The 13191-nt window shown below is 44.8% G+C and overlaps 1 protein-coding gene across 2 annotated transcripts in view; it reads right to left on the bottom strand.

The window, feature by feature from the left end:
- Positions 1-13191, bottom strand: part of BCS1L (BCS1 homolog, ubiquinol-cytochrome c reductase complex chaperone) — a 66071-nt gene that overhangs the window by 16808 nt on the left and 36072 nt on the right. For both annotated transcript variants that reach the window (XM_069227111.1, XM_069227110.1), the window contains exons 3-4: positions 7358-7497; positions 1890-2084 (exon numbers count right to left, since the gene is read on the bottom strand). In XM_069227111.1, coding sequence (XP_069083212.1) covers positions 1890-2084; positions 7358-7497 — 335 coding nt within the window. The remainder of the gene's footprint in view (positions 1-1889; positions 2085-7357; positions 7498-13191) is intronic.

Here is a 13191-nt window from a genome sequence, read left to right as displayed (position 1 = left end):
TTTTATGGCAAAAAGGACCTCAGTTTTGCAGCAGAGTTGAGCAATTTGTATGTCAAGAAAAGTCCACTTATGCATTTACAACACCAATAGCTCTAACTCAAAAAAATGCAAGACCTATTGCATTGCAAATGCATGTTTCTCCTTATTTTTTGAAGAAGACGAATGACTGTGAGGAGATCCTGAAGGACTGAGGCCATTATAAGACTCCTTAGTTGTCTTTTTTTAGGCCTTCTTGGACTGCTCACTGGAAGAGCGGGAGTGAGGGGACCTGTCCCTTTTTGTGACCTTCTTGAGGATGAAGATGAGTCTTCACTCTCAGAGCCAGACACAGACTCTTTTCTTAATTGCAGCTTCTGGAGCCAAATCCGTAACCTCCCTTTTCTGTCTTTTAAGGTTTTCTTAGAAAAGGTCCAACATACTTTGCAGTCCTTAGCTGAATAGTGGGGTAAAGACAATAAATGCAATCCTAGTGTGGATCCTCGAAGTGAAGCATCTTCTTGCCACAGGTCTTACAGGCTCTGAAGAGACTCTTTTTCTCCTTATCTGACATGACTGGTGAAGAAAAAGTCAGATAGAACAACAACAAAAAACTTTGGTGAAAGAGAGCCAACTGGTGAAGTACAGAAATTTTAGAAACAATTCCCAGAAATAACTCTGTAAAGGTGTGAAAGAGCAGAGCTCAGTGGAGATTCCCTATCACAATGTGCAGTAGAAATGCTGAAGGACTGAAGCTTCTCACAGGAGTGTTCTGAAGGGCAAAGCAGCCTGATTGGCTGAAAGTGTTTGGTCTCTTTTTAGGGGCGAGCGCAAAGTGCTCCGTCCCCTGTAGTAATCTCTCTTTGGGCTTCCAACCACGCCCATGTCACGTCAGTCACTTTCATTGGTTCGTGGGGTTTTCCTTTTAAAATCTGTTTGCTTTCATTTGTGAAAGGCATGCATACGTCATGCCTTTTCAGGTGTTTAGCCCACCTATAAAGCACCGGTAAACTACTAAAAACATACGAGGCTCGATGTTTTCAGCATGGTTTCCGGACTACTTTATCTGTTTATTTTTCACTCAGCGCGATCGCGTTGGGGTTTACATAGTGTAGTCGCGCTAGGTTTTTCCGTTTTCAATTTCAGCATGATCGCGCTGCACTTTACATAGTTCGATCGCGCTGCGTTTTTTTTTCTTTTGATTTGGGTGGCAAGAAAAGTATGGTTAGGAGTTTACAACGCTCATAGCTCTAACGCGAGCAAATGCGAGACCCGTTGCATTGACAATGCTTGTTTAAGTTGACTCCGATATGCTACTAAAGTGAAGGGCCTAAGGCCTTGATGCACTATAGTTAGCATTAATTTGCTATTATAAGGTACCGGGGGACTCCCATCTCGATGACGGAGAATGAGTCAAGCATGTGAATCTATGAAAGTTCCAATTCTGGAGTAATCATGTTCACAACAATTTACTATCAAGGAGAACCGACAACGCCCTACCAAATCACAAGATCCTGCATCCAATCAAACTATACAGGCACCATTATCCAATCCAAATAAACTGGCACCACTGCCAATCAAAAGAAACATGGGTCCTTCTACAATGGGAGCACATAGATGCCCACGTCCTATGCAAACAAGTACGATAATTAGACACACCCACATACAGGAACGATCAGTCACAGAGAGACAATACACTTAACAAATCACAAAAAAAATAATCCAAGACACTCATAATACTACACAAAAAAAGTGGCATCAGCGAGTGAGCGCTCAAATGGTCACATTCGAGTTGCCGTAAACGGGTAACACACAGTCAACATACAGCCAAAGAGTGTCAAATGCACTACCAAAGACATGCAATCATACAGGTGACCACATATAAGGGGTAAACTAGTAGAAGGGTTCCTTGCCTCTTTCGCTGTACCATTTTGGGTTATTGATGAAACCTTTAACATCCTCGACGATCTTCTCAGAAACTCCCTCATCGAGCACCACAGAGGTCAAAGGACGACGGCGACGTGGAAAGCCAAAGAGCCGCCATTCAGCTCCCATGGCTGTGTACATCACCGTCTTTCCTTCCTGCTGCTTCAAGGCCAGCTCTTTGGCTGTGAAGGAAAGAACAAGAAGATGGGATCAAACATGGCTTCATAAAGTGACACTATAGACTTAAGGCCTGATGTCTGTCCACCAAGTCACAATATCCCCTGCATGCATTACCGCTCATGGGTATCAAAGCTCAACAATAATGCTGGTGTGACTTGAGCAGTAAGGTGTCCAGCATCCGACATCCAAAGGGTCTCCTTTAAATTGAGGTTTTACCTGTAATCGGCTACGCCAAACTAATCAGCAAGAGGCATGCTAAAAGGAATGGTCTGTTTAATACAAACAAACAAACCATGGGGATAATTTGAGATCTGTCACTGCCCCTTCATATAGGACAATCTGTTTCTTAAAAAGGGTTTGGAAAAGATGTGTCGGGGTAATGTACTGATCCAAAATATTATTTATTAAATTAGATGGTGACATATTTGTTCTATTCTCCTGTATGTTCTCTTTTAAAAAATGATTTTGGTCACTTGGAACTCCTTAGCACATAATCACAATTACTACTTGTGCTTGAATTCTGACACTGAATTAATTTCTCAAATTTTGCTGTTTAAAACATTAGATTAGATTTATTTAGACATGTTTGCATTACATTATATTAATGCATTCATATTTACCATGTATAGTTATAAAATACTCCTAGAAATTATTATGCTATTGTTCAAGATTATATATATTTTTATTAATTCGTTCAATGTAAGTTTGTGATGTGCTGAGTTCCAAGAGGCTCCATTAATATGTGGGACAGCAAGGAACATAGTACAATAGAACGGGGTTAACGGTAATCTGGCACAGTTTCTCTTTAGTCAGAGCAGAGCAACTAAATGAAGAGTTTCAATTGCACTCTTTTTTCAGAGCAATAAACGTTTTAATGAAAGCTAGAATCAACTGGGTAAATTGCTACATAGGGTCTGGGATTTATTTTGCAGTGCTGGCCTTTTGAGAGTTTTGTTTAAAAAAGCAACAAATATGAGGTTGGTGGATTGTACATAAGTCATTAAATAATTGTCTCTGTTTCCACAAAGGTTTTGTTTTTTGCTAGCCATTATGGCTAGAGACAAATAAGAAATCTTGCCACAGATAGAGCCCCCCCCCCCCTCAGTCCTGTAATAGTGGGGGCAACATTTCTCTTGGTCTTGCGGGCAGACAATCACATCACTTGGACCCAAAGGACTGACCGGAAAAAGGCCCTCTCAGCCAAACAGGATGCTCTCTTTTTTTATTTTATTTTTATTTGCGGTGCGGCTGGGGCACCGCAGCTCTCCCACTGGACCAACCGGCCAGATATCACTACATTTTTTATCTTAATTTCTCGAAAACAGCTGAACAGATTTACACCAAATCACAAAAATTTGCTTTCTGAATAAAGAGTTGGTGTAATTCTGTATCGCTTCCCTATATTCACATCGGAAACAGCATGGGAAAAATATGTTTTGAGACCCCCCCCGCCTCTTTTTTCTCAGCTCCTGCTTGGCGGATCGCCCCAAAACTCTCCAGGAAGGTGCTGAGGTGGATGAACCATTTTTGACAAGTTTGGGATTTTTTTCTTTTCTAAATAATTTGGGACCGTTTGATGAACTTCACAAAACTTAAAAAAAAAAAAAAAGGCTCTTCTACCTCAGCCCTTTCCTGGAAAGTTCTAGGGAGACCCACCATGCAAAGGGGGGAGGAAAAAGGGGGTAGTCCCAAAATGCATATTCCCTGCAGCTACAGCCCAAACCGCTGAACAGATTTATATCAAGTTTGGCAGAAAGCTACGTCTTGGTCCAGAAAGAGTGCTTTTCATGATTTGGTGTAAATCCGTTCAGTAGTTTTGAGCGATTAATGGGCAAAATCTTTGTATATATCACGCCAGGGAGGGTACACGGGCTGACAAATCTTATGGTGAGATCTGATTGGCTGCCACCACATAAACAAGGATGTGGCGACAGCCATCTTAGGACTCCAGACACAGTCCTGAGTCCTAGAAAAAACACAAAAAATGACATAAGGGGACAGGGTAGGATTACCCGGACCCCCAGGCCTAGGGCCAAAAAGTTTTTTTTTAAATGCTGCAAATTTGCCTGCAATTAAATTCTCCCTCCCCAGGTGGTCCAGAGCCTGGGGAACATGGGGACTGGCCTCTAAATGTATAGGGGAGAGGGGTGCGCAGCCTCCTGCCCCCTCCCCGAGCCTTCAAAGAGGCCCTGGGGATGCCAAACACTATAACCAAGTTAATAATAAGGGGAGGAGGGCATGCGAGCCCCACTCCCTAAGCCTTAATAGGCCCTAGGAACCCCATCACCCGGAACCGGCTCACACATGGTTTCCCACGGAGCAAACTCCTGGGACACAGAGCTTTCAACAGAAGTCTATTCCCACCTGACAGGAGCTTTAAAAATACTCCTGTCGGGTGGGGGCAGACTTCAGTTTCCCATGGACGCACACTCATGTGGGCAGGAAACACACATTGCTCCTGCCTGGATGAAGCAAACCGAACAGCTGCTCCCTCCAGCAGGAGCAATGCTGTCTCCCACAGCATGCGACTCCCCCGTGGCCCCCAACTAGTGATTTGAGAGTGATCCCAGTTGGTACCAGGCACCCACCTCTGGCCCTGAGGATGGGGGTCCCCAGGGCCATAAAGACTTGTGGAGGGGAACCACATACCCCCCTCTGCTTCATTTATAAGATAGATCCCAGGGGAAGGGGTCCCCAGGGCCCAAAAAGGCCCAGTGAGTGGGCCCACGCACCCCTCCCCAGTATTTATAAGAAATTCCCCAGGGGATGGTGTCCCTGGGTCCAAAGATTTCCTACTGGCGGTCGCCAATAGGTGGTTATAGTTAGCACCTAGCTTCCTTAGAAAAGTTTTTTTTTTTTTACTTGGCCATATCTTTGTTCCGTTTGACGAATCTTCACAAAACTTTCCAAAAAGATTGTGCCTAAGGGTCTTGTTGTGTGTGGGTAGTTTCGGGGTGATCTGTCAAGTGGGGGCCGAGAAAAAGGTGGGGGGATAGCCTGAACCACATGACAAAATTACACCAGATTTGGCAGATAGATAGCGCTTGGTCCTCAGATGAGCCTTTTTCTTATTTGGTGTAAATCCGTTCAATAGTTTAGGAGAAATTAAAAGAAATCCAAATTTGTATATATAGGATCGTGACGACTTGGCGAATACTGACGATCTTGTGCAGAGATCTGATTGGCTGCCAACACTTCAACCAGGAAAGGGGGCAGGGTATCAATACCCTACCCACCTAGTCTTGGTCCAGGGGTCCGTTAGGGACGCCCCTCCCAGGGGTGAGAAGCATTTAAAAATAATAATAATAAATTGCGGTGAAACGTGCGACTATTCGCCGTGATGTGGAAAAAAAAAGCAAGCACGTTCTCCCCTACTTGCTTTTACTTATACCACCGGGTAGGCCAGGTACTGGGGCAATTGCCAAAATACGGGAGAGGGCGCAGGGGGCCACTGCCACCTCTCCAGGGCACTGTAAATTGTGTATGCGGGCGAGCACGCTGGGCTCGCCCGCACCCCAGGGACCGCAATCTCCCTCGGGCAAAAGGATTTAAAATGAATGTGGTAGGGCCAGTGAGGCCCACCCCATGATCCCTGGGACCAAAATCTTCCCTGGGCACTGTGACTTATGTATGCTGTTGGGCCCACCCACGCCTAGGGGACCGCCACCTCCCCGGGGCAAAAGTTCTTTAATTAATGCAAGGGGCGAGGCACGTGCCCCCCACCCCATCCCACGGGACCGCCACCTCCTCAGAGTTAAAGAAAATAATAATAATAATGTAGGGGGTCAGTCTCTGCCCACCACTTCCCTGGGGCAACAGACTAGCAACAGGACAATAAGTATAATATATGGGGGGGGGTGCACCCCTCCATGCCCTGGGGACCGCATTCTTTAATGAATGCAAGGGTGTGGGGCCACGCAGCCACCCTGTGCCCCTGGTACCACCACCTCCCAGGGCTAAAATAATAATGTAGGGGCAATAGACTAGTAACTTGGTAGGGGCCATGCCCCCCCCCGCAGCCCCGGGGACCGCCACCTTCCCAGGGCAATTTATACAAAGTATGGAGAGGCCGCGTGGACCCATTACCCGCCGGGGACTGCCACCTCCCCAGGGCTCAAATAAAATAATGAAGGGGGTTCGCCACAGACCCGCAAGCCTCGGGCACCACCACTTCCCTGGGGCTAAAATAAACATTTGAGGGGAGCCTTGCTGCCCCTCTCGTGGAGCCATAGATGGCCATAGATAGTCTTGGGGTCCCCCACCGCAGGGCCGGCTCCTGTTACCTCCTGAAGTGCCTACCCTCGAGAGGTAGCGATTCGCTTTTGCATGGTGGGAGCTGGCAGCTCCCACCAAGCAAAAGCAAACATAACTCCGCTCTCTGCACGTGGGAGCTGTCCAACAGCTCACGCTTGCAGAAAGTGGAGGTTTTATCTGTTTCTCTGCACACAACTATGCGTGCAGGGAAATAGATGAAAACATTGCTCCCAGAAGCAGGGAGCTGCAATTTAAAGCAGCTCCCTGCTTGCGGGAGTGATGCCAGCTCCCGCAGAAGACGGGGACAGCTGGGACTGTGGGGGACTTAACGAGGTTGATGACTGTGGCCTTCGGCATATCCACTTGATCACAGCATAAGAATCTGCACCTCAGTTTCCTCCTCTGACAAAAGCAGGACTGCTTACATATCGGTTCAAAGCAAGTATATAACTACACTACAATAGAAACAGTTGATTCTAGAACCAGAGTTGACGCATGTTACAATCGTAGCTGTGTATTTGCTTCAATGAGATGTGATGAATGACTAGAGCTCATCTTCATAAAGATCCCTCACCGACCACAAAAAGGCACTTTGAAACAAGCTAAAACCAGTATTACGCTGTACTTCTACATGATGACATTACTCATAGGTCTTCAGTTACATTTGACATCAAGGAGCCTCTTGCAGACCTAGAAACAAGTTATAACATGAAAAATACCATTTGTGGGAACTAGTTGTTCATGCTCATTAAACAACGTGAAGCATCCAACAGGTATTTCTACAGAAAGACAGCAAGTATACTGTCATAATCAAAGACGTATTATACAAAGAAAAATCATTTCAGGCTTTCTGCCTTAAAAATCCAGTACTGACCGTTCGACAACGACATTGATTGGTTATCTTTTCGTTTTTTGTTTTGTGCATTTATATTTTTGTTGCACTAAAGTCAACTGCCAAATACATTTGTATGATTTGTAACGATTGGAGGGAATCAATCCACACTTCCAGCCCTAAATATACCTTCTTGTAGGATGGTGAAGAAGATGTCACGGTTGGTGCCCATGGCAGTGAAAGTGACAGACTCCCAGGGGGTGCCTGTGTGAAGGTCGATCATCTGTTTTTCCCGGTTTCTCTCAATACGGATCCATTTATTCTTGTACCTGGGAGAAATGCAGAACAGGTATTGGCAAAGCTAATAGTTCTGGCGCTGGCAAGCCTGCAGAGTTTTCTTTTGTAAACACATTCAAGTAGGCATGTAAGGTGTAAAAGTAAAAATGCTGCCATCTAAATAAATGAAACAAACGTATGAAATGAAAGCAACAAATATGTTCCTTACCTTAGATAATGTTCTTTTGGATGAATACTCTAATCACAGATTCCTCACATTAAGAGCATTCCAGGTGCCAAACGGGATCAATGCTCTCCTCGTCTGAGTAGGCGGCATAATATGTTTTTGTGGTGATTTCATACCGTCCAGGAAATAACGGATAGGTGCCACTTCAGACTAGGATTTCAGTTTCCTAATCTGTCTCCTTCACAGCCTTCACATGAGGAGCACTTCAAGATTACAGGTTACAGTGTGACAACATCTAACTTGAGACGTCCAGAGTATGGGGAGTGTGGAATCTATGATTAGACAAAGAATCCATCAGAGTTACTGAAGGTAAGTAACTTGCTCTTCTTATGGATGCATCTAACCACAGATTCCTCACCGTAAGAATAGATACTACAGCAGTACCTTCCCAAGGGAGACGTGGCTGGGTAGTTGAGACGTACCAGAAAGTCTTGCAGGACAGAGCTGGCAAAATGTAGCTCTCATCGGACCGGGCTAGGCCAGTAGTAATTTGTGAACATGTGCATTTAGGGCAACGTCACATCCGGACTAATATCCAGAACTGGCAGCCCTCTTGACATTATGATATTAGCCGCCTTGGCCCTCGTGGAAAGTGATTGCAGTAGATTTTAATGTAGAGGACTATTCTCCTGGGCATAATCCTTTTTTACACCGCCATCTCTTTCTTGGCTCCAGTGAGTGGTACAAAGAGCTGATCATCTACACGATGGTCTCCTGTACAGTGAAAGTAGAAACTCAAAGCTATTTTAGGATCAATCCAGTGGAGCCTCTGCTCTTTAACGCAATGTGCCATGCTGGCTCAAAGACAAAACAAGCAATACTACATTACCGAGTTTGGTCTACAGAGGGTCTAGATGATGAAGCCCACACCAGGCCACAAACCTATAAGCGCTCGACATCGAAGGATTTCGTATACAAGCATCAGGCTACAAGAACGGCATCTACCACTGCAGGTGGCAAGTTAAAAACACTTAGTGGTCCCTGCTCAATGCTGATGTATGGAGGTGTAGATTCGGATGCAGGGCCATCCTGAATTGCTGACAAAGGGAATCATCCCAAAGAGGTAGTGGGCTGAAGGGTAAATGATCAGGCTCAAGAGCTTTGAATACCACACTTGCACTGCACAGTCTGGAGCTACGAAGATGACCTGGGCCTTGGATCGTGTACAGGATATGGAATGCATCCCCCACTGACCTCTCTGAAGGGAATTCCTGAGCACAGATGTTTGACACCACATTTTATCATTATGGCATTATTATCATTATGGCAAACAGATCTATGCATTCAATCATTTGAGAGGTGTTGCACTACCAACATGTTTGTTTCGCTCTCTACGGCTATCTTAAAATAGAAACAAAAAAAATAATATTGACAACTGTTGTCACAACTGTCTGGTTACAGTATGCTTTGGGGCAGACCTGGCTATGCATGGGTGTAGGATGAACATTTGAAGACCGGAGGGGAGGATGGGGCACAACCTGCAGCTACATACATAACATAGGGGGTTATTACAACTTTGGAGGAGGTGTTAATCCGTCCCAAAAGTGACAGTAAAGTGACGGATATACCACCAGCCATATTACGAGTTCCATAGGATATAATGGACTCGTAATACGGCTGGTGGTTATCTGTCACTTTACTGTCACTTTTGGGACGGATTAACACCTCCTCCAAAGTTGTAATAACCCCCATAATGTGTTCTTGTAATGTGCACGTTCATCCAGAAGGGTCTCTTGATGTTGAAATAACAGATTTCTATTATTACCCAATGGAATGGTACTCATTTGATTGACCTCGGAAGAATGAAAGGCTAAGTGAATCATCCAAGACTTGAACCTGTGACCATGAGTTCCAAAACAGATACATGCAGTGAATACAACTAGTCCTCTGAACCATCAGCAATGTGGAAGGAAAAGCAAGCACAAAGGGTAATGGACATCCTGTGCAGAGGTTAGGGGATTTGAAAGGACAGATAAGGAGAAGCATTAGGACAGGTGGCCAGAAAAGAAAATACTATAATTGCCAATACAACATTTAAATTGAGGCGATAAAAGAAACTGGCAGACAAAGGTGCTGGAAGGAAAAATGCTGTAGCAGAGAAAAAGGGGGCAGCCTCCAGGTTATAACTAGGAGAGAGTGGCACCATAGTTATACGGCCACCAGAGCCCCGGATGCCAAGCTGTCTGTGAGCGAGGAAGCGGGCCTACAGAAAGCAGACCAAGAGTGTGGTCACCATTTGTATCATTAGTTAATGAAATGTTTACCAGCTGAAATGCTTTTAACAAATGCCCCTGGTATATTACTCTGCCAACATGCAAAAGGGGGATAATAAACATAAAGAAATCAGCCCACAGATATTTGTATTGGAAGGATGTTTCTTCAAAAATGACTGCACTATTGCTTAGTGAACTTCTGGCCGACCTTAAGTCTGTACAATGCTTTGTCAACCGGGACAAAATCATTATCACAACTCAGGATGATACTTGTGGTAAATCTTCCTGATGACACAAACACTTGCCCAGATAGAGTCGTTGTCTGAATTGACAAAAAACGAATATTTCAGTTATTTGCAAGTTTACTATGCATTGAGATGCCATCTGGATACTGATACAGGATAGCTAATGTATGGAACATCGGAACATTTGTTAAAATCTAAAGCATTGTGTCTAATATAGAGGTCCCCACTATGCAAAGCCATGCAGAATCTCAGGTACCTGGAGAAACACTAGGAGATTAATCTAGGCCCTACTGAACACCAAGACTGGTAGGAAGAACTCAGCTCTCCAAGAACAGTTGCCATTAAATCTGCCCTGGTACACTATATGAGTCTACAAAGAATTTAATACAAAGACCAGCAGTTAAAGAATTAAAGAATCTGGAAGGGCGGACTTATGCCTTAGGGGTTGCAAGCAGGTGCACACAATCTACCACACAATTTGGTCATGTCAGAGGATTACCTCTTTCTAGGGAGAAATACGACACGATATAGAGCAGTGGAGTCAGGACCCCACTCAGAATCCTTTACAATTATTCTAATAAGTTGGCAATGCTTAAATGTGTCTAGACTTATTTAAGCACTGCTGTTAATTTCTGTTACCTTTTTAAAAATGCAATGAAGTACTTGATTGCCGAATATACTATTCTGGTCAGGCAGACCTTACTAATGTGTAGAAGTATTCACATGTGATTATTAGAAATGGATAGGGGTTTTCAAGAATTTTCGGAGTCCCTTTCCTTTTGACACATACTCCCAGCTAGGATATAATTGACAAAGGATGTTAATGATGGACCATTACAGATTGGCTTACTGCCACTCATTTTCTTCAGGTTAAAACAAAGCACTTTTATGAGACTAATGCTTCTTTTGGCCACAGCCTAGTTCCCCCCCCCCCCCCCCCCCCCTCGGAATCACTTGAGGCCCCCCTAGCGGAGCCAGCTTCCCCCCAGTTTTAAGACCCCTGATCTAGAGGGAGCCACTAAGTTCCCAGACCCCGCTAGAAACAAAAGATATGCTGTTGGGACTCTGGTGGCGTTCCTTCTACCAGGTACATTATATTATAGTGCAGCCCGGGGCAGGTGATTGCTCCCCGCAATGTTGCTAGGCTCCAAGGATGCAGAGAAGTACAGATAGTGAGACTGTTGCATAGCAATAGGCTCCAAGGATGCAGAGAAGTACAGATAGTGAGACTGTTGCCTAGCAATGGAAAGATCAATTTACAAAGCCAGGGGGCAGCCCCAGGGAATGTTAAAACGATGGGGACAATGGACTGTGCATTACGGATTGGAGTCTTAAGAGAGGGGTCATATGTCAATGATTGCAATCCAAATAGATATTGTGTAACAGAGTTACTGGCTAATGCTGGTGTGAACCCAAGTACAGATTGCCTCTTGTACAATGCTGACAAGAAATCTAACCATATCATGGTTTGTTTATCTTTTCAGTTTTATGAGAAAATCAAAAAAGTTTTAATAAAACAAATTAACATTAACATTTGTAAAATATACAACCTGCTGCAGTGGTTCTGGTATTGTAAAATAACATGCACTGACCTGCTCGTCTAATTGAGGGTGCAGCTTAAACACCTGAACCAAATTTCTGTGATTGCCACTGTGTGTCACTTGACTGGTAGTTTGGTTCCTGTCTGAGCTTTCTGTTATGGCATCCAGATATATAACACCTGACATACAAATACAACCAGCCAGGACTATTGGCTTTGTTAATGGTTCTTAGATTGTTTAGGATTAACGAGTAACAACGATGATTTTGTTGTAAATAATATTGAAAAGGTTTTGATTCTGAAATTGTGAGACTATGAATTAAAATTTCGGAGGTCTGTGGAAAATGTAGTGCTCTTTACAGTGTCTCAGTCCAATATGTTCACTCTGTGTTAGACATTTACGTCCATGTTTCTCTTCACAGTTCATTCTGTATATTTTACACCTCGTCTCTTTGCTCTCCAGCATCCTCTTTTCCCTCTGCCCTGCATTCCCTTTTCACTCTTCCCTGCAGCTCTTTCACTTCAGCCCCCCTAAACACACAAGGCACCCACTCTCCTGTAAGCACTGCTTTTCCTTCCATTTTCGCCTTAGTATTTTGACCAATGTGTACCTCCTTCACACCATTTCTATAGAATCGCATGGCAACTGGCAAACGTGACAGTGCTTTGAGGGCTTTGCAGAGAGGCCAAGGATTGGATGACCATGTATTCTGAACAATGTTTTGACCGATTGACAGGCACTGATAGGACCCGGAGGCCTCCATAACGGCCCACACTCCCTCCGCCAGGAATACACGAGACGACAAGCTCTATTCGTTGGAAGAAGTATCTTTTATTTTCAAAAAGACATAATTCAAAATAACTCATGACTTCAACAAGCCAAACATCAAATAGCACGTATAGCAAGGTTAGTCAACAAAGAGAACATTTTTATTTACATGTTACTGAGAAATTCTTGTGACCATAACCAATCTGACAGGATCCCTTCCTGTCCTGAACCACCATTTGGACCACACAGGTGACCCATGTCTCACCTGTATCCATAGGAGGGACGGTTACCCTGACTACACGGTACCTTGTCCTCCAGTTTCGGGTTCCGCCCCCCCTCCAAACACCAATCAGCCCTGGGGTGTAATGGGGGGAGCCAAGAGCTGGAGCCCCATGTTCTCCCCCAGCGATCTGAGGTCTCTTACCCCCTGATCTGGTGTGTACATCCGCTGGTTGGCTCAGAACTTCAGGATCCTATCCCAGATGTCCTCCTGGGGGCCCCACCTTGGGGACCCCCTCCTATTGTTTCTAGTCACATTTCTTATCTCAATTTCCCAACTTCTTTCCAAACTACTAAACACAAAGGAGAGGGTGGGTGGGACAATCGCGGGCCGCACGCCAGGTCCCGCCGCCGCACCTCGGAAAAGAAGGTCTAGCCTTCTTGGGGGGGCCCTTAAATAGCCCCCCACCGGTATGCGGCGGCCGGAACCGGCGCACGTCGAGCGCACGACATG

This window comes from Pleurodeles waltl, chromosome 3_2 (genome assembly GCF_031143425.1).
Source record: "Pleurodeles waltl isolate 20211129_DDA chromosome 3_2, aPleWal1.hap1.20221129, whole genome shotgun sequence".
In the NCBI taxonomy this organism is placed as follows: Eukaryota; Metazoa; Chordata; class Amphibia; order Caudata; family Salamandridae; genus Pleurodeles; species Pleurodeles waltl.
Note: the sequence above shows the minus strand (reverse complement) of the source record. Positions and strands in the feature narration are given on the sequence as shown.